The sequence below is a fragment of the Neofelis nebulosa genome, chromosome 3 (genome assembly GCF_028018385.1).
Source record: "Neofelis nebulosa isolate mNeoNeb1 chromosome 3, mNeoNeb1.pri, whole genome shotgun sequence".
Classification (NCBI taxonomy): Eukaryota; Metazoa; Chordata; class Mammalia; order Carnivora; family Felidae; genus Neofelis; species Neofelis nebulosa.
In genome coordinates, this window is record NC_080784.1 from 121,422,301 (window position 1) to 121,443,698 (window position 21,398).

The following is a 21,398-nucleotide window of genomic DNA, read 5'->3' on the forward strand; positions in this document are numbered from 1 at the left end:
TGTGATTAGGTAATTAATACGCTACATTAGTTTTATCCCTACAATGTGGCAGGTTTTCTTCAGGACCTCTACCCACCCCCCACCACACTTGCTGTGGGAGCCATTTGCTGGTGTGAGTTGTAGAAAGCAATAAAAGTGTATTTATCTAAACATGTTCTGTACTAAATTGCTTTCACTAATCAAGCAGGACTTATCCCTATTTAGAAGAATTAGTGAGGTTTTACTCAATTAAGCTTGATGTCAAGTTAATTTTCCCCCTATTAGTATAATGAAAAATTTCTGTGTTGCTCTGTCATGCATGCTGATTGGTAAAAAAAAAAAAATGAGAATGGATGTCAACACATTTTTCTTTTGATGAAGGAGGAAGAAATTTAAGAGGTTCAAGTATATTATTCTGGACATCAGAAAGTTGCTTAATTCTATTGTAAAGAAAGCCCAGTTGCAAACCAGCATAAGCAATGGAAGAATTTAAATACACGTTCTATTCCTGGTGTGTCTTTAACATCAGTTTTTTTCAAAATTTTTAAAGATTGCATTATAAAGGATGTTCAATGTCATAAATACTGGACTTGCCAAAATAGGCCTCTGTCTTTTCTTTGACTTCTGCTATCATTTGAAAATACTTATAAAGTGCTATATTCTTTACATGCTCCATCTTGCAGTTTGGGAATAATGGATCAAGACCTGGTAAGTAATCTTTACTCAGTAGATTTCATGATGGAAAATATGTCAAAGCTTGAGTTGTTTTATTGTAATAAATGGAATTTATGTCCCAGGGAGAAGTGCTTGGGGAGATAGAATTTATTCTATATTCGGTTATTCCGGGTTATATTTACTCCATATATTTTAAGATAAAGATCCTAAATTAGAAAGATCACAAAGTGAAAGCATCTTGCAAATGACGTGTGGACTTGCCAAGATGTTTTTTGAGTTTGGTAGTATTATACTATATAGTAGAGTATTAGCAGATTGTCATACACACACACACACACACTTATCTGTAGATATTTATCTGTCTCTCTATTCATATATATTCATTTTTATGTCTCAGGCACGTGTCCAGATCAAGAATACCACTTTTAAAACTATTAATACGTCACTGATAATCTTAGTCAATAAAAAAAATAATTGAGGGTGTCTGAAGACCAAATTAGATGCTCACTTTAAAAAAGAATTTTTTTTAAGTTTATTTATTTTGAGAGAGACAGAGACAGCATGAGTGGGGGAAGGGCAGCTAGAGAGGGAGAGAGAGGATCCCAAGCAGCCTCCATGCTGGAGCCTTATGTGCTGGCCCACAAAAGCTGTGAGATCATGACCTGAGCCAAAACTGAGTCGGATGCTTAACCGACTGAGCCACCCAGGCACCCTGTAACAAATGTACCAACAAATTAGAGTCAGAGCATTGATTGGGTGGTGAAATTTGATTTTACAATATGCCTGCTTTTTAGGTAGGGAATTTCAGACCTTTTCTGAGGCTCTCATTCCAATTAAGTTAATAACTCATTTATTTTCTTTAAGTAGTGACTTTCTCCTGTTTTTACCTTTGCTTGCCATATTAGTCAGTGGACCAATCTATTCAGATGTATTATAAATTTTGAGTTCTTATCAGTAGAAAAGAAAGAGCCCAATGTGTGAGCCCAGTTATTTTTAAAATGGTATTTCATTGAATCTTCTACTTAGGAGTATTGAATTGCTTAATGAAAAAAACCTTATTGGGAGGGGGACAAAACATAAGAGTCTCTTAAATATGGAGAACAAACAGAGGGTTTCTGGAGGGGTTGTGGGAGGGAGGATGGGCTAAATGGGTAAGGGGCATTAACGAATCTACCCCTGAAATCATTGTTACACTGTAGGCTAACTAACTTGGATGTCAATTAAAAAATAAATAAATTATAAAAAAAAGAAAATGACTTTTTTTTAACCTTTAGAACAACTTAGTGAAAGTAGATTATAGTCAAAAAAAGTTCCATAGCTGAGAAAGCACCAATAAAGATTATCTTTGTAGGTTCAGTAAACCTTGCAGGTCTCTGGTCTGATACTTTCTAGTTCATCTGCTTTAATTAGTGGGTAATAAGGTGCATATCAGAAAAACTGAAGTGAGGGATCATCATTAATAGTTTTCTAGGCTGCAAAACAAACACCTAAATCTAGAGATTGTTTTACCTTTTTTTTCCTTTAAAAATGCGTATTTATTTATTGAGAGAGAGAGAGAGAGAGAGAGAGAGAGAGAGAGAGAGAATCCCCAGCAGGCTCCATGTTGTCCACGTGGAGCCTAATGCCAGGCTCAATCTCCTGAACCATGAGGTCATGACCTGAGCCAGAACCAAGAGTCAGATGCTTAACCAACTGAGCCACTCAGGTGCCCCAGAGACCCAGAGATTGTTTTACTTTTGGGAAGTAAAATGGCAAAAATCCATTCCTGGGAAGAAACAGTCCACATCTTCTCTGGATTCTTTGTAGTTTTAGTGACTTTGACAAAAATTTCAGAGTCATGTAACTTATATATTAAAACAATAATGGCAATCTTAAATTGGGACTTCTTTTGTGATAACATTTCATGTTCTGATTGACGTTCTAGTCTATAAGTCAAATCAGTGAAGCTACATTAAAAGGCAAGAGGCTGACATTCATTTATTCATTCTGTCATTCACTCACTTGTCATGTATCCTGTGATCACCTGCCCAGTGCCAGGCTCTGTTCTATGTTTTTGGAAATACGTTGTGGCAAATTAGAATATGTTCCTGCTTTCTGGCACTCTTTTTGTTCCAATGGGACTCACAGCTCAGTGTCCTAGGGTTGCATATGATATTGAGGAAATTAAAAGTTGGTGATGTGATGATGTCTGAGTGGCTACTTTAGTTTGTGTGGTGAGGGACATATTTAAGCTAAAATTTGAATGATAAGAAGCAACTATCCATGCAAAGATGAGGGAGAAGAAGGTCATGGCTGAGGAAACCACCAGTCCTAGGTCTGCAGGGTGGGAAAGAGTTTGGTGGGTTTTAGGAATAGAAAGAAGGTCAGAGTAGCTGGGGCACAGCAGATGCTGGTATAAAATGATATTGGAGAAAAATCGAGATGTAAATCTTTCTACAAAGTGTTACTGTGTTCTAATCTTTAAATACATCCATAACCTCAAATGAGCTTCTGGTCCTAAAATTACATTTTGTGAAATGTAACAAACTTAGGAAGGGGCAGTCAAGAAAGCAACTGTATTTTTCCATCCATAATGTGGTCTGTAAACAACAGATTATATGGATTTGAAAGTCCAAGGATGGTGTCTTTTCCCCTCTATGATTGGAAGTATTTTCGGTGTGTATCAAGTGTTGGCAAACCTCAGAACATCAGCTTGGTGTATTTTACTCAAAACCAGAGATTCTTGAATCATGGTACCTAACAGGATAGAGGCTGGTGGCAGCAATAAACTAATCCATTCCTGTAATAAGAAACTACTGAACTCAGAATTTCTTGTTTGAAAAACTCAGTTCTTTTGAGCAGTCGCTGGCTTTTATTGCATGGGCCTAGGAGGCAAATCCTGTGGGTTCAAGTCCTGGCTTTCCCATTTTTAGCTGTATGGTTTTGGTCAGGGCCTTATCTCTAGTATCCTTATTACTTCGTCTGTAATTAGGGTGTTAGAAGTACTCATCCCATGGCATTCAGGAGAATGCCTTGAAAACAGTAAGCACTCAACAAGTGTTAGTTGTGTTTGTTGCCACTATTCTTATTTTTATGCCCCTTTCTCCAACAATCTTCTGAAAGTGTGTTGTCTCCTAAAGTTAGATGCAGGGTGGCTGCTGATAAAAGTCTTCTGCCCTTTAATGGTCACTGGGATGGGGGTGGGAGGACTCTGAGATCTGTCCACTACAATGTAATTTCCACATTCCACTCCTCTACTCGCTTTAGCAAAAACAAGGCCCATTTCCCCATCCTTTTTTTTTTTTTTTTTAAAAGAAAACATTTATTAAGCACCTACTAATGTTAAACTCTGGGCTGAAATGAAAACAAATCCTTGTCTTCCAGGAGCTTTTGGTCTGGCTCCACAACTTTCATTCACAAAGAAATGGCAAGGAAAAAAAAAAAAAACAACAAAGGACAACAAAAAAACTTCTGCACTTTTAGAGTTTTTTAATATAGATGAACCAATTTGGAATTGATTAACGAACATTCTTCTATGCACACCCTTCTCACGTTGTACGTAAGTGCCCGTATGTTTGCTCTTTGGAGAGATTGGAATAGATGCTTCATGTGACAGTGATTTGTGAGCCTGTCATGAGAGAAAATGTACTTTACTATTATTATGCCTTCATTTCTTCAGACAACAAACATTCAGAGTGCCTGCAGTACTAAATGTTGGATGAATAGGGGCGAACAAGAAAGAGAACAAAATTCCACTTCTCCTAGAGATCATGGTGTGCTTGTTTGGCATAGGCATTTAAATCCTGTCTCTGCTCCTCTCTAGAGGTAGGACTGAGCATAGTTATTTAACCTCTTTATACCTTAGTTTTCTCACCTGTAAAATGGGAATAGGAACCACATAGGGCTGTGGGGAAGATTAAATAACTTATACTATTGATGTTATCATTCTTACTGTTCTGTGCTAATGAGTATGTCCTGTGCCTTCCATGCTCAGTTCTCCACTATAAAACTTCCTAAACTGGGGAACAAATCTTCAGAGTGTCGTAGTGACATCGTTAAGAGGAACGAGGTCCTGGTGCCCTTATCTCCTGTACATTTCTACTCCTCACTTTCCAAATATGAAGTAGAGATGAGCTCTGATGTCTATACTGAAATATAGACCAGCCTGCTAGCTGCCCCCTCACAGAGAACAGCTTTTTATTTCTTAAAATTTTTTTTTAATGTTTGTTTTTGAGAGAGACAGAGACAGAATGAGAGTGGGTTAGGGGCAAAGAGAGGGAGACACAGAATCCGAAGCAGGCTCCAGGCTCTGAGCTGTTAGCACAGAGCCCGACGTGGGGCTCGAAACCACGAGCTGATGACCTGAGCCGAAGTTGGACGCTCAACCGACTGAGCCACCCTGGTGTCTCAGGGTTTTTATTTCTAACTCTCTGTTGCTCATTTTGATCTCTCTCAGCAGATTGTTTATTTCTTAACACCTCCCCTAGTGTCCTAGTTACCTGCTTCATCACAGTGACTGCAGTTAGTCCTTGCTCTTGTCCCTTCTGTCATCTCTCCTTTCTTGCCTCTTTTCATGTTTCCCAAGCTTCTTGCTCTAAGGGGCTTGCATTTCTAAATCTCCTCTGCCAATCAGAGAGCACTCCTTCAGCTGCCGAAGGTTGGTTAATCAATAATTTGTTGTACATTGGGTGGGATCTTCTACATTTCAGTTCTTTTTTTTTTAATGTTTATTTATTTCTGAGACAGAGACAGAGCATGAGTGGGGGAGGGGCAGAGAGAGAGGGAGACACAGAATCCGAAACAGGCTCCAGGCTCTGAGCTGTCAGCACAGAGCCTGACTCAGGGCTCAAACCCACAAACTGTGAGATCATGACCTGAGGTGAAGTCGGTCGCTCAACCGACTGAGCCACCCAGGTGCCCCAACATTTTAGTTCTTTTGACATAACTCATGTCAAATGGTAGTTACACAACAGGCAATTGCCACATGGGGCTGGTTCCTCTACCACACCCCATCCTAACCCTCTGTCCTTGTTTGAACTATTCTGGAAGCTTTGATGCTGAGCAATGTAGATATTCATGTATTTTGGGAACACTACTTTTCAAGAGCCTAGCAACATTCTCCAGCTTACATTAAAACTTAACCAGTTTCCTGGTGCCTCCTGACTCCCTTTAAGACTTCTCAGTAACAGTGAGAGTTGTGCTGGCCCGGGCACACATTATGCAGGCTTTTTATAAGAAATGATATCCTGCTTCCCGAATGTACCAGAGCATTAATGCTATCTCTATCTGTAGTAGCAGTAGGCAGCCTTTTAGAGTGGTGTAAATAGTCCATTAGGTAACTGCAAATACTTAATTAGTGTATACTTTCAATTCCATTGGCAAAATAGTAGCATATTTCTTGAAAACCTGTCAGATTTCTCCTAAGTTATTTTTGTCTAAGACAGTAAAATGATATGGTCCCAAACTGAACATGAAAGGCAATTATTTCAACTCCTAAAGACCAAAACAACTTTACTCACATTCCCCTGAAGGGATGGAGGGAAGGGAAACAATTTTCAAGGTTTCTGAAAATTGTTATTTTCCTGTTAATGGCTATTTTCATTAGCAAGGAGAGTTTTGGAAATAGTTATGAGATTTTCCTAAAACCAAATGACTAAAGACTGAGCACATTTGAATTATATTTTTGTGAAACACATTAAAGATAAAATTGATTTCTTCTTTCCAATATGAAGTTTCATTTTGGTTATAGTGATCTGAGACTGACTTTTCTGGGATGGAGGAAGGACAAAGGAACCACCAACTATAAAATACATTAAGACTACTAGAAAATACAGTCTTAAAGTAAAGCCCACTAAAGTGTGATATTGTATGGCACTAACTCTTTATGATATATTTATATCTATTTAATCCTTTTTGTAAATTTTCCCATTAAAATATATTTTGTGGTTTATGTAGAGTCTGTGAGAAGTCAGTGTAGAAAGAGCATTAGACTTTTTATAGCAGTCATGTTCTTTCCAGAAAGAGGTGGCACATTCAAATAAGGATAAATAATAAGTATGAAAGGGACACTTTAGAAAACTCTGAGCAAGGTATAGGTGAACCACAAAGGACAGCGCAGTAAAAGTGGGACTTGAAATCATGGAGCTATGAGTAATCTTACCAACTATGAATAATGAAAGGGAAAAGGGAAGGAAGAAATTAAGGAAGGAAGGTAGAATCTAAGAGGTAGTCTTGTACAGAAAAACACTGTGTGTGGAACAGTGATCTTTACTGAGGTACGTAACCAGCTCAAGTTACCCCTCAAGGAAGGAGCCCATGGAATAAGTACCTTGGTCTCCCTCTCCTCTTTCCCTCCCATTTTGTGTTAGAGCTCTCTGTTTGGAACCAGCTAGAAGCCAGGCACATGGGAGCCCTTTGATGCAGTTGGTACTGGTCTCATAGAACAAAGAACTGGAAAAAGAAGGGTAGAAAGTAGGTCTGGAGTGGGAATTGAAAGATATCTGGTATACTCCACCCCTTTTTTTCTCTCAGCCTCTACTCTTGCCCTTCATCTGGGTGAAAAATGCGTGTACCCAGCACAGAAACTGCATAAATCCCCATCAACTACTGTGTGCTGTATCATCCTTCTGTGATAACAATTCAATATGCAATCTAGAACTAAAATGTTGGCTACCACCAGTATTCTTCATATAAAATACCAGGGGAGGGAGATGGGGGGAGAGATGCAATTAAGGAATATGAATTTAAGTTACAGCTGATTCTCACTTCTGTAGATGGTTATAAGGCCTAGGTCGGTAATTATAGCTGCCTCCTTCCACTAAACCTTCTGTATTTACCTCACTGTCTGGCATCACCTTGACTGATGAGGTCCTTTTCCAACTGAAGTGACCCAGATCTTCATTCCTGCAAGATCTGAATCCTGGGTGGTCTTGTCCTTACTGGGTTGTTGCTGTTCTTCCTCGACCAGGATCACTGGAAAAGGAATATTAAGAAGTGCCCCACTGAATTTCCTGAGTTCCAAACATTATTCTTATCTTTATTTTGTAGCAGAAACTCAGGTTTTCCTGATCACGGTGTGTCATCATCTTAGGCAACATAGTGACTTCCTCATCTACCTATTGGTTTAGGGATACAAAGAACTTTAAATTTCCTGGAGTTAATCTCTACTTCCAATGAATCAGAAAATGATGACCATGTTTCCTGGTGGAAGAATTATTCCCTTGGACATGAGGACCTTCAAACTCACCAAGTCTAAGGTGTTGGGGACAGGAAGCAATTCTTCAGGTGGGTTATTAGGTGTAAACATGCAGTGGGCCACCTTAAGTTTTCTGGATCTGTGCATCCTCTATAGCAGTGATAGCCCCATATATTCCGCTGCTAGTGTCATCCATGTATCTACAGCCTATGGGCAGAACTCCAATCTCTCAGGGTTTTTCTCTTAGCTTACACTCTAGCTGAGCCCTCAGCAGGTCATTCCATATTTATATCCAGCTGGTGTCTTCGATGAAGAGACAAGTGATATGACTTGTGAATTCTAAGGATTGAGCCCATTGTCTCATTTCTTTTGCTATAAAATGGTTTGGAGACCATTTATAAAGGTTATCTTGGCTATTTATCAGGTGTACCATAAGTCCATGAATGATGGTGCTAGCAGAAACACTGAAAGCAAGGAAGGCGTATTATATATGCCTATATTTGTGAGTCCAAAGAGTACCCCTGTATGATGAAGAATCATCGATGCAATCATCCTGCCTCTGTGTGTAGCCAGCTGGGCTTTCCTGCCCCATTGGGCAATGATGCCTTTTTTGAGGGGGTCAGCATTAATCCTGGTTTTTGACAGGTTGGACATTCTTCAGTGTTGGCAAGCCAAATCACTTTGGCTAGAGGAAGAGAATGCTGAGCTGTGAATAGTCTCCATCCCTACTATTCTGACCCTTTTGTTTATGGGCCCATTAAACAAATATTGAGATGGCTGATGAAAGATACCAAGTGAAGTTTACAGTTAGATTATTTTTTTTTAGAGTTTACTGATTTATTTTGAGAGAGAAAGAGAGAGTGTGGGGAGGGGAGGGGTAGAGAGAGAGGGAGAGAGAGAGAATTCCAAGCAGGCTCCACACTGTCAGGGCTAAGCCCAATGTGGGGCTCAACGTCATGAACCATGAGATCGTAACCTAAACCGAAGCCAAGAGTCAGATGCTTAAACGACTGAGCCACCCAGGAACCCCTACAGTCAGATCTTCTTATTCACTTTGTTATCGAGACTACCCTTATGATAGCCTCTTATGAGATTTAACGGAATAGAATTATCTTCACACTCTGCGCCTTTTACAAGAGGTCCATCTGTATGTTTCTGTCCAGATCTCCTGTCTACCAATTTCCAATTTTGGTTTTTGGAAGTTTCTGACCACCTAGCCAACTTTTTAGCCCCAACTCACTAGTTAGTATAGATCTATATCTCAGTCATTTCTTCTATGTGAAGTTTAACACTACACTCAAAAGTTCTGCCCATGTGAAGAATTCTCCTTTATCACTGTATTTTAAGTTTATTGTGAGTAAAATTGTATAGCTGGCTGGTGCTGCAGCACTTACAGATCTCTCCATAGTTAACTGGCTTTAGGGAACTCCCCATGAAGCCTATTGTTGTTGAAGGAAAAGAAATGAAGCATAAGGTTCAGATACCACGGAGTTCTAAGTCACCTGCCATTGCAATTTGTTTGTATCTTCAAGACTGGTGTGGGGCTGTTCTTATATATACAATTTAATAATGGAATGCTGATGTGAACAGCTGATTTTATGACTTACTGGCCCAGATAACACCCAGTTCAGAGAGCAGTTACTAAAATCTGCAAAGAGAGTTGTGGCCTTCATTTGAGGATCATGGACAGCCTTAGATGACCAAACAAATGGGTATCAGAAAAATAAATACCCTAAGTTCTCCCTCCTTTCTCCCACTGAACTCTCTCTAGAGCTACCCAATGGTCAATCTCAAATGAAAACCGGAGGACGAAGAGCCTGTAGAGATGGCTCATTCAGGACAGAGCAGGGTGAGAGGGTAGAGAGTTATTCTGGAAGGGCAGATAAGAGTTATGTATTACAGGCCTGGAGTTTGAATCTTGGTTGTTCCTTTCTGGATTATGAATTCCAACAAGACAGAGATTCTCTGATTTATATTTCTGTCCACAGTTCTTAGCACAGTTCTCAGCACAGTTCTTGCCTGCTATAAAATAGGTGCTCAGTAAATAATTAAGTAGCCTAATCCCAACAGCTCCTGTGTTGTGTGGCTTTGACTAAATCATTTGTATTCTTGATCGTCATTTTCATTATCTTTAAGAGTACCAGTGTCTGTTCTGTTTCCCTCATGAGGATGTTGTAAAGGTCAAAAAAACAAAGACATTAACATATGGGTGCTTTGTAAACTGTTTTAGGTTCATAGCAAAATTGAGAAGAAAGTATAGAGATTTTTCATGTACCCTCTGCCTCCACACATGCATAGCCTCCCATATTATCAACATCCCCCACCAGGTCAGTACATTTATTACAACTTATGAACCTACACTGACACATCATGATCATCCAAAGTCCATAGTATGCAGTTCACTCTTGGTGTTGTACATTCTGTGAGTTTGGACAAATGTGTGATGACATATATCCATCAATGTGGTATCATGTAGAGTATTTTCACTGCCCTGGCAACCACTGATCTTTTTACTGTCTACATAGTTTTGCCTTTTCCACACTGTCATATTGTTGTAATCATACAACAAGTAGCTTTTTCAGATTGGCTTCTTTCACTTAGTAATATGCATTTTGAGATTCCTCATGTCTTTTCACAGCTTAATACTTCTATTTTCTTGATCTATTTGTCTGTTCTTTCACCATTATCACACTGTTTTGATTACTGTAGCTATATTAGTAAGTCTTGAAGTCATGTAATGTGATTCCTCCAACTTTGTTCCATTCCTTCAAAGTTGTATTGGCTATTCTAGGTCTTTGGCCTTTCCGTATAAACTTTAGAATCACAAAATACCCACAAAATAACTTGCTTGGATTTTGATTGGGGTGGCATTGAATCTTTAGGTCACATTGGGAAGAACTGACATCTTGATAATAATGAATCTTCCAATCCACAAACATAGAATATCTCTCCATTTAGTTTTTCTTTGATATCTTTTATCATAGTTTTGTGCTTTTCTTCATATAGACTGTGTACATATTTTGTTAGACTTATGCCTATTTCATTTTGGGGGTGGTGCCAGTAAATGGTTTTGTGATTTTAAATTCAAACTCCACTTACTCATTGCTGGCATGTAGGAAATAACTCGATTTTGTACATTAGTCTTGTTGTACAACCTTTCTATAATTGCTTATTAGTTCTTGGACATTTTTCATCTATTCTTTTGGATTTTCCATGTAAACAGTCATGTCATTTGCCAACAAGAGAGTTTTATTTATTTCTTCCCAGTATGTGTATGCCTTTTATTTCCTTTTCTTGTCTTATTGCATTAACTAAGACCCAAGTAACTTTCTACAGGACACAAAGCTATGAAGTAGCCATGCCCATTTGATGCCAAGACACAGATCTTTCAATCTTTAAGCTAGCTTGCATTCAGTGCTCCTTTCCTTAAATATCAACCCTCTCCCTTCTTTACAGCTTCTTAAAACGATATTGTATCATTTTTATTTACATTACGTTAACTTTTGTTTCATGGGCACAGAGTTTATATATTTCTTTGCATATAAGTTTCATCTGTTGTTTGTTGTCATTTATACTTCCTTTTGCCATCTTCATTATGCTTTTTAGTAGGTTGTTCCTTTCCTCTTGGTTTGGTTTTATTTTTATCAGAGCGCTTCCTCTGAAAAATTCTTTCAGCATGGGATTTAGAATTTGGAATTTAACTTTTACCTGCAATAGTTGTTTACTTTTACCTTCTTATCAATGAAACATATAGACAATAAACTATAAGAACGTTTTTGTTAATCATGGTTCACCTTGACTCTCCCAGTGAAGAATGAGGTCTGACTGTGCTCATGCTGGACTTTGCAGCCATTAATCCAACAAAAAAGTTTCATTTTAGTGGGATAGCACATGCTTTTTTTCAATGCAGATAAAATCTGGCAGGCAGCCTGTTTTTCCAGCTTTACCTTGTTTGCTGATGATAATTCCTGAATAATGACAAGTTCACTTTTCCCTCTTGCTAGTTCTCATCCTGTGGCTTGAATGTTTTGTTTTCCAAGTATTAAAATGATATACAATAAGTGCAAAAAAAATCCAGGACACCCATAAGAGATAACAAGAAAAAGAACCCTCAAGGATTATCTATAATGGTGCTATCTCCCAAGGATATGTGTGATTACCAATTTTGTAAATATCCTTCCAAATATGTTTGCACTTAGACCATCATGGAATTACAATAAGATGTATTTTACTTATTTATTTAATTTATTTTGACAAAATATTTAACAAAAATATTATATTTATTTAAATTTTTATTTATTTAAAAAAATTTTTTTTAATGTTTATTTATTTTTGAGACAGAGAGAGACAGAGCATGAATGGGGGAGGGGCAGAGAGAGAGGGAGACACAGAATCGGAAGCAGGTTCCAGGCTCTGAGCCATCAGCCCAGAACCTGACGCGGGGCTCGAACTCACAAACCGCGAGATCGTGACCTGAGCTGAAGTCGGACGCTCAACCGACTGAGCCACCCAGGCGCCCCAAATTTTTATTTATTTTAATAAAAGATTGGCCATGCCGAGATATATATATTTACCTCAACACTGTGTTTTGGACATTTTTACATGTGGAATAGACATTCATCATCCCCACTACTCTGCATAATACTTCACTGCACACATAAGATGTATTAATATGATTCATATCCTACTGAAAGATAACTAAGTCCTTTTTTCTTTCTTCATTTTTCTCCTTACCCCCTTGTTCTTCTCTACTTCCTCCTTTTTATTCTTTTTTTCCATCCTTCATATCTTCCTCTTCCTTCTATTTGTCTTCCTCCTCTTCCCTCCTCATGCCACACCTCTGCGTCTTCTTCTTTTTCTCCCCCCTTGTGCCCTCCTCCTCTTTTTGATGGCCCTTCTCTTTGTTTAAATGTAAAGGGTTCTGCAATAAGTCTACTTGATTTTTTCATTTTGATTTTTTAGTACTTTTTTTCCCTTTTTGTTTCTTCCCCAATATACTTATGTTGGGATTGTAGTCTCTCCTCTGCTTTTATAACTTTGGTCCATGATATTCTTTCTCCCTCAGTTCTGATTAGTGTGCACTTTGCTTTGACTTTTATTTTCATTAATAACTAAGATGAGAGATGTTAAGAACCTTACTGATGATTCCACAGTAATTCTTGTCAAAGCCAAGCTAGGACTTGGTTCTCCTGGGCTTTAGACCTAAGATCTTTCCACTAGATTGAGTTGCCTCATCATGGGTGAACTTAGAAATAGCCTCAGATTTATTGTTTAAGTCACACAAGGAAGCAAGCAAGCAAGCAAGCAAGCAATGAAAACAGTAAACAAAAATAAAAGAGAGAGAAGAATACTCAGTAACTTAACCAGAAGAACTTGAATTTAGTGTTTCCTCTGCTCAGTAACTTAGTACTTGGTGAATTAAAAATAAGCTCTTTGTGAATGTATGCCTACTTATGTTTGTTCCAAAATTATTAAAAATGTATGGCTGTTAGCCTACCCAACAGTGTCATTTGAAACCTAAGTTTATAGAGCTAGAAGGAAGCATGATAAACATAGTAATATCTGTACTTAGAGGTAAGAGAATCATGCCTGATATATTAATTTAATTTCTTTTTCAGAATTAAAGGAGTTTGTATACCGACTTTGTACATAATATCAGGTAGTCAAATTTTAGTCTTTTATTCGTTTCCTTAAATCCTCACAAGTAAATAAAGAAATATAAATATTTGATTAGGTAAACCAAGTTGGAAGATGAAAACAAGTGGTCTTATTAAGTGTCTCTTGGCACTAAGTTTTTGTAAAGCCAAGGTCTCTTCCTCAATGGCTTTTCTCATGACCACTTCTGTTTTCTTTGGCAATTATTGCTTCCTGTTCAGGGGCATTTCTTACCCAAGTCACCCATATGACCTATACTAAATTGTGATTGTTTAGTATGTTGTCCATTTAAGATATATTGACTATTAAAGTAAGTAAACAAGGAGGCCATTAGACTGAGGTGGCTCTAATGCCTTGGCAGCCTATGTAATCAAACCAAAATCTAAGCCTGTAAATGTCTCAAGGTTATGAAGTCGAAACGTAAAGACAATTGGTCACAAAAAGCCAATGGGTCTTTAAGTTATAGCCAATCAGTACTTTTCTTGCATTGCTTCTGCCTTGTCTCTGTAACAGTCTCTCCCTTGCGCTCTTGTCCATGGAGCACTCCTAACCACACCTGGCTTGACAATGCCCAATTTGAATCAATTTTCGCTCAAATTCTTTGAGTTTTAAATTTACCTCAGTTTATCTTTTAACATTGTAAAGTAAAAAGACCACATTTGAAGACCAGATGGAATTCTTTTTATGCCACTGAGATTTACCTTTAAAACAAAGGGAGACTGAACACTCAAGTGTTTAGAAGAGTTTTTTGGGGAGGTTTAAGTGTTTAGAAGAGTTTTTTGGGAGGTTTAAGTGTTTAGAAGAGTTTTTTGGGAGGTTTAAGTGTTTAGAAGAGTTTTTTGGGAGGTGGCTCTGTCAGTTAAGTGTCCGACTTCGGCTCAGGTCATGATCTCAGGTCCATGGGTTCGAGCCCTGCATCGGGCTCTGTGCTGACTGCTCAGAGCCTGGAGCCTGCTTCAGATTCTGTGTCTCCTTCTCTCTCTGTCCCTCCCCTGCTTGCACTCTGTCTGCCTCTCTCAAAAATAAATAAACATTAAAAAATAATAGAAAAATGAGTTTTTTGAGAGAAGGGGGTATTCTTCTTGTGAATTGCCTTCAGAACCTATTTTGGACAAGAAGTGGTCCCCTCCCCACCCTCCCACAAATTTGAAGTAGTAAAACAGTTACTAAAATAGTCCACGTATTTCCCTTGCATCCTTGGATAAGTTCAGCAACATTTCTGTATTTTTAGTTTCTTCAACTCTAAAATGATGATAATAGTAGTCCTTAATTCACAGAGCTGTTCCAAAGGAATTAAATATCTCAAGTGCTTAGAGCAGGGCCTGGCACATGATAAATACTTTATGCCTTTACTGTGTCTATTCCTACTACGATCACGGCTCAGGCTACTACTACAACCACTGCTGCTACCAGTAACAACCCCCGCCACCCCCCCCACCCCCGCCCTTGCCCTTTGCATGTTCATTTAAGAACATAGTGGCTCCAAATGACTTTTGGCTGTGTGTACAAACAAAAACATTCCCCAAAGATGAAAATTTGCCACTAACGACACGGTGAAAGGATGTAAATTGCAAGATCTAAAGTCAGCTCTGAAAGAGCCAGTCCCCAAAGTGTTTTGAGCAATGAAGTGGCATCGAAACAAATCTGAAACCTTGCAGATGATGGCTCTGAAGGCAGCTCCTCTCAGCCGGACGTATAATGAATGTTTTTTACAAAGTCAATCATATACTTTACATCACGTTTCTCTAATACAAATGCGCTTCTTGAAGATAGAAGTTGCATTTTCCACTTGTGTGCCCTTCCCATAGCATCCAGGACACCGCTCAATAAATGTGTTGATTAGCTGTTGAGGTAGAGTTGAGGGGAGGAGAATTAGGAATAAAACGCTCTCCAGTTAATTGCAAATTGCATCCCTACTTAAAAGTAAATTTGCATTTTAGTTTCTTTTTCTACCGTTTCTGGAAAATGGCTCGAGTTGGTGTTTGGCATCTGGTTTTATGCAACTTTGTAAATTTTATGGAAGTCTAAATTCTTTCAAAGGTTTTGTTGTAGGCTTTTCTGTTTTTATTCTTGTTTCAAAACGGACAGAGGTGTTAGTGCAAAGGCACGCCTGTTCCAATCACACTTCCTGAGATGTTAAAAGAATCGTTGAAATTTAGAGATAGTAGGGAATGCATTATTACAGTTTAATCACCCAACATACACTACCTGGAACACAGCAGAAACTTAATAAGTCATTGAAAAGTAAATGAATCATGTAGTATGTTATCTTCATTTCACAGTTGAAGAAATTGAGGCCCAGATAACCTGCTCAGATAATGTAGGACGGATTACCATAAATGTTCTTTGATGTCATTGTGCTTTAAATGTGGGTTTCACATTTACATTGTAGCGTGGAAAAAGACTTTACATTTGGTCTGTGAAAAACTTCCTTTATTTTAAAGTATGCAAATGAATCAAATTCTTCAGTTAGTATCTGTTGCATTTTAGGAAGGCAATAGTAAGAACTGTTTGTACAAATCAAAAGGATTTTTTAAGGGGAAACCAAAGTAAAATGTTTTTTGGGTAGCTCATTCAAGGCCTGTCAGTCTATTCATTTCCTTTCTCCCTACGGTAAGTTTTTGTTGTTATAAATGATTAGGAGTTCTTAGCCACCATGAAGACTTTCTGTTGGAACCATTTGTCTTTCTCAATACATAACACATCTCCTACTCCTTTCTGTGTAACTCTCAGACTTTCAAGAAATGTAGCTTAATTTGTTGGTTGATTTTCTGTTATTTTACAGGATGGAAAAACAGAGTCGAGTTCATGTACCTGTTTGAAGGGACCCAAACTGTCAAAAATAGGGACAATTGCCTGGATGGTAACCCTCAGTGACGCCCTCCACAATTTCATCGATGGCCTGGCAATTGGGGCTTCCTGTACCTTGTCTCTTCTTCAGGGACTCAGTACCTCTATAGCAATTCTGTGTGAAGAATTTCCTCATGAGTTAGGTAAGGGGCTCTGATCATACTGTAAAAGTTGGTTACTTCTTGATTTCAGTGGAGTGAGACATTTTATTTTATTTAAAAAAATTTTTAGCATTTATTTATTTTTGAGAGAGAGAGAGTGCACGCGCGTGAGTTGGGGAGGGGCAGAGAGAGAGGGAGACACAGAATCCGAAGCAGGCTCCAGGCTCTGAGCTGTCAGCACAGAGCCCGAGGCAGGGCTCGAACCCATGATCATGACCTGAGCTGAAGTTGGACGTTTTACCGACTAAGCAACCCAGGCACCCCTGGAGTGAAACATTTTAGGCGACACACTTAAAAATCCCACTGATGCATCTAAATGAAGGAGCCCTTGTTGGATATTGATGCTTATCTTCTCTCATCCAAAAATAGCAAAAACTATTTGGTATTTTCTTCTTTTTCTAGGGGACTTTGTGATCCTACTCAGTGCAGGAATGAGCACTCGGCAAGCCTTGTTATTCAATTTCCTTTCTGCATGCTCCTGCTATGTTGGGCTGGCTTTTGGCATTTTGGTGGGCAACAATTTTGCTCCAAATATTATATTTGCTCTTGCTGGAGGCATGTTCCTCTATATTTCTCTAGCGGATATGGTAAGAAATTAAAATTTTTTATCTTGTTTTAATTTAAAATTTAGAAATAAGCATCTGGGTTGTGAGTTGACTAAGGGTGACCTTCTCCTTTCCACAGTGTGGAAATTCTGTCATTAAAACATTCCTGGCTCAACAGATCATTCTTCTTGTACTAATAGTAACTTGAAAGTGATTCTCATTGATCGTTTGATCTATGATCTAATTGATAAAAGATGAAATGATTTACTTTTGCTGAAGTAGAGGTATTGGCCCAGGTTTTTTGCCTTGTGGTAGGTAAGCCTTGTACTCTATTATAGTATGTCCCCATTGGACCTTCTCCCCCTCTTTTGTGAGGATGTCACATTTTTATTGTTTAAAAATTTTTTTTAATGTTTATTTTTGAGAGAGAGAGAGAGAAAGAGAGAGAGACAGAGTGCAAGCAGGGGAGAGGCATTGAAAGAGAGGGAGACACAGAGTCCAAAGCAGGCTCCAGGCTCTGAGCTGTTAGCACAGGGCCCAATGAGAGGCTCAAACCCATGAACCGTGAGATCATGACCTGAGCTGAAGTTAGATGCTTAACCGACTGAGCCACACAGGCACCCCAGGATATCACATTTGGAAGGGAATAACTTGTTAGAATAAATAGCATTTTGTTATTTCAGAGTTTTAAACAGTGGGAGTCTTTTGGATTAAACTAAAACTGGTAAATTGAAATTGGACAATATTTACAGGGGTTGGTATATATTTGTATCTGTGTTTATGCTGTGTCTGTGTCTTTATTTATGTGTGTGTGTGTGTGTGTGTGTGTGTGTGGTGTGTGTAAAAGAGAGAATATCAATGAACCTGTGCCCTGTGCATTTTCAAATGTATCATGGACAGCTTTCTAGAAAATGAGAATGTGCTACATATATGCAATTCAAGGAGCATTTCCTTTGTGTTTGGAACTGAATATGTATCACACACATAATTTAATAATTTAGTTTCCTTCATCTGCATTCTCAGCTCCACATGATAACCCTCTTGCTCTGCTCACTGTTCTGTGCAGGCCCTCATCAGAGCAAGAACGTCATCCCTCAGAACCATCACTGCATTATATTGTTCTTCACACAATTCGTGTCTCATACTGTATTTGTGCCAGGCCATCACTTTTCTGTTCTTTGTTAGAAGAACAGAATATCAGAATTGTTCCATTCAAGGAAAGGATACTCATATGTGACATTGTATGTCCTACAACAGTTTGCTTTTTTCAGAATAGTTTGACAGCTTTCACTCATTTTATCCTGGTAAAACAACTTTCTTAAATCAGGCACATGGATTGATTGGGTTCTGGAGGCCTCCTGGATGCTTTGGTACAATGCACCATGGTGTGTGCATGTCCGTGTGTGTGTGTGTGTGCGTGTGTGTGCGTGTGTGTGTGTATGTATGTGTGTGTATATATATATATATATACACACACACATATATATGTGTATATATATATACATATATATATATAATTTTGTAATACATTTTGAAAAGCTGGCATTTACAGATCTATTGGAGCCTTTTCAGTAGAGCTTATCTGCTGAGAAAGGGTAGATTTTAAGAACAGAAGCTGGAGTTTTAATTGCACTCACTGTAATGAGATTGTTACAGCCTTCAATCCTGGAACAGTACATAATTTATTTGAAAACGTTATGATTTTGTGAGGGGTAGAGCAAGCAGAAAGACACAAATTAAAGAGAACAGAATTAAATGTATAGCGATTCCCAAAGATTTACTTAATCAGCCACTATTGATTGATATTTCTGTGCCTGGCCTGGAATTTGCAAGGTGCTGGGGACACTGGAGTGAGCAAAAAGAGGCACACTCCCTGCATCTGTGGGGCATTCTGTCTTTAAAGACAGGAAACCAGAAATTCAATGAATAAAATCATACACATGACTAAATAATTACAAATAAAAAAAAATCCGTGAGCTAAGGAGAAAAGCAGTACATGTGGCGAGAGATGAAGTTAGGGGACTCTAGTGTAAGTTAGGAGGGGCTAAGGGAAGCCTTGTTGGAAAGTATGATTTGAAGCTGGAACCTGAAGGATGGAGCTTATTGAGAAATTAGAGGGGGAAGAGGTCAGATAGCGGTTTGGGTGGGTGTGATGAGTTTGAGGACAGAAAAAGTTTGGATGCATTTGAGATCCTGAAAGAATGGTGGGTGTGAATGGAGCATAGAGAGTAAGGCGGGAGAGAGAGAGACAGGCGGACAAAGAGAAGCACAAGGCATAAAATGAGGTAAATCCTGTCCCACTGATTAACTCAGGTGGGGAGCACTACTTCTATACTTTTATTCTTGTTGCTGTCTGATAGGGCTAGATATCCCTTTTATGCTATCTATGCTATGCTATATGTATATGCTATGCTAAATAAAACATTTAAACATCTGAATTATGTCATCACTGCCCCAACCCCGCAGAAATCTCTAGGCGGCTGTTTTATGTTTTACCACCAGATGGCGACAGTTATCTAACAATGTATCTTTCTCTTAGTTTCCAGAGATGAACGATATGCTGAGAGAAAAGGTAACTGGAAGAAAAACCGATTTTACTTACTTCATGATTCAGAATGCTGGAATGTTAACTGGATTCACAGCCATTCTTCTCATTACTTTGTATGCAGGAGAAATTGAATTGGAGTAATAGGAAATGAAAGATGCTGTTGTCAAGGAAGGCATTTAATAAATAAAAACATCTCCAAAGGGATTTTGAAGCTGATCCTATTTAGTTAAAAGATAATTTTGTTTTCAACTGTAGGTCAGGAAAACTGATTATTGTTTTCAGATCTGTGAAATAGGCCATTATTTGTTGTCAAAGATGCTTCAAAGGGTTTTCGGTTCCAGTCTGAAAAGGCAGGTACACGAGATCTTTGGTCAGTACCCACTTCTTCATGTTTTATGCATTCGACAATCATTTAGACATGAAGATCCAGAGAGAGAAACACAGGCTAGGTTGTATAAGCCTTTAAACCTCTGTGGCAGGCTCAAAAGCTCAAGTGGTTTCAGAGTGGTTTTCTTTCAGTTAATTTGTCCTAGTGCTTTCACAGGCAAGTACATTAAAATGTGGAAGAGAAGCAAAATGCATGCAACACGGATCTAAATGATTCCAAGGCCTTAATGAACCCAGGAAAGAAAGATTGCTCATAGCTTTTTTTCTGTTTTATATCTCAGTTAGGGATTTGTAGGCTCGTTTTAAAAAATTAGCCTAAAATAATATGAGTTATGCAATCAGTAAAGTTTTGTTAGCCCTACTAAAGTTCAGACTTTATCTGACACCTCATCTCCAAGTGGAAGCTCTCCCTGCTCCCACACAAATGCAGAATTGCTTTTTTTATGGCTCAGGTGTAATTGCACCGCAACCCAGGGCAGAAAGCGTGGGGCCGGGGACCACTCAGCTACAACGTATCATGTATTTGCATCGTGAAGGGAAAGACTATGTTGGTTTATAGGAAGAAAATGAATGCAAGTTTAAGCAATTTACTTTTAAAATTCAACATAACTGTTTAGCAGAGTGTATTTTAAATAGATGCAAAATAATAGCTGGACTGCTGTACTTCAAGGACTGATTAACTAGAAAACACACATTCCTTCTGGGCAATTGAGAGCAATCATAACATTCCTCTTCTGTGCTCAGTCCACATTTTTCCTCCATGGCATACCTTGAAAAAAAATTCCACACACCGCAGTTCTTTTTGTGCCTGTTGGAGGTGAGACAGCCTGCTTGCTCATTTAGCAGATGGAGAAAGTTGGTCTGCACTTGAACATCCTAACCCCAATTCACACTCCCAAGTCACTTCAGGAAAGATGACTGACAGTGAGGAAAGTGATTGATAAAAGCCAACAATGATCTCAGGAATTAACATTTTCCCACAGACCATGCGATGGTGTCACCTAGCAATAATGCAGAGTAGATGAATATTTAACATGTATGTTAATGTAGATTTCTCTTTATAACTGACAATTAAAAAAATGTTTGTTTGACCAAATAGTAAACACCTTTGAAGCCATGCATTGTGTTGTTTGTTATTCATTTTAATATATATCTTTTTTTGAGTGACTTCCCTGTACCTGGTGTTACAGGGGAGAGAGAAAAATAGGAAATTGGTGATGTGTTTATTGCAAAGATATTCAGCAAATAAATACGGAAAGATTAATCAGTAAACATAGAATCTGTTTTTATCATTTAATCTGTTTACATTCAGTCTTAAGAATAATCGTTACCTTTTTAAAGCACAGACTGTGTGTCTGGGTTAAGAAGCTATTTACAACACGATAATTAAAACAAGATAGTTTAACAAACTCTCATTTGTTGCA

General features: G+C 38.4%; 1 protein-coding gene and 1 long non-coding RNA gene across 3 annotated transcripts in view; both read left to right on the forward strand.

Annotated features, from left to right (window-relative positions):
* SLC39A8 (solute carrier family 39 member 8) overlaps nt 1-21,091 on the forward strand; it is an 81,688-nt gene extending 60,597 nt beyond the window's left edge. For both annotated transcript variants that reach the window (XM_058721798.1, XM_058721797.1), the window contains exons 7-9: nt 16,269-16,476; nt 16,897-17,081; nt 19,579-21,091. In XM_058721798.1, the coding sequence (XP_058577781.1) occupies nt 16,269-16,476; nt 16,897-17,081; nt 19,579-19,728 (543 nt within the window). In that variant the 3' untranslated portion in view covers nt 19,729-21,091. The remainder of the gene's footprint in view (nt 1-16,268; nt 16,477-16,896; nt 17,082-19,578) is intronic.
* On the forward strand, nt 1,663-4,464 carry LOC131507267 (uncharacterized). Its single transcript, XR_009259425.1, has 2 exons — nt 1,663-4,192; nt 4,313-4,464. It is a non-coding gene; the product is annotated as an uncharacterized LOC131507267 (long non-coding RNA).
* Nucleotides 21,092-21,398: the final 307 nt, after the last annotated feature.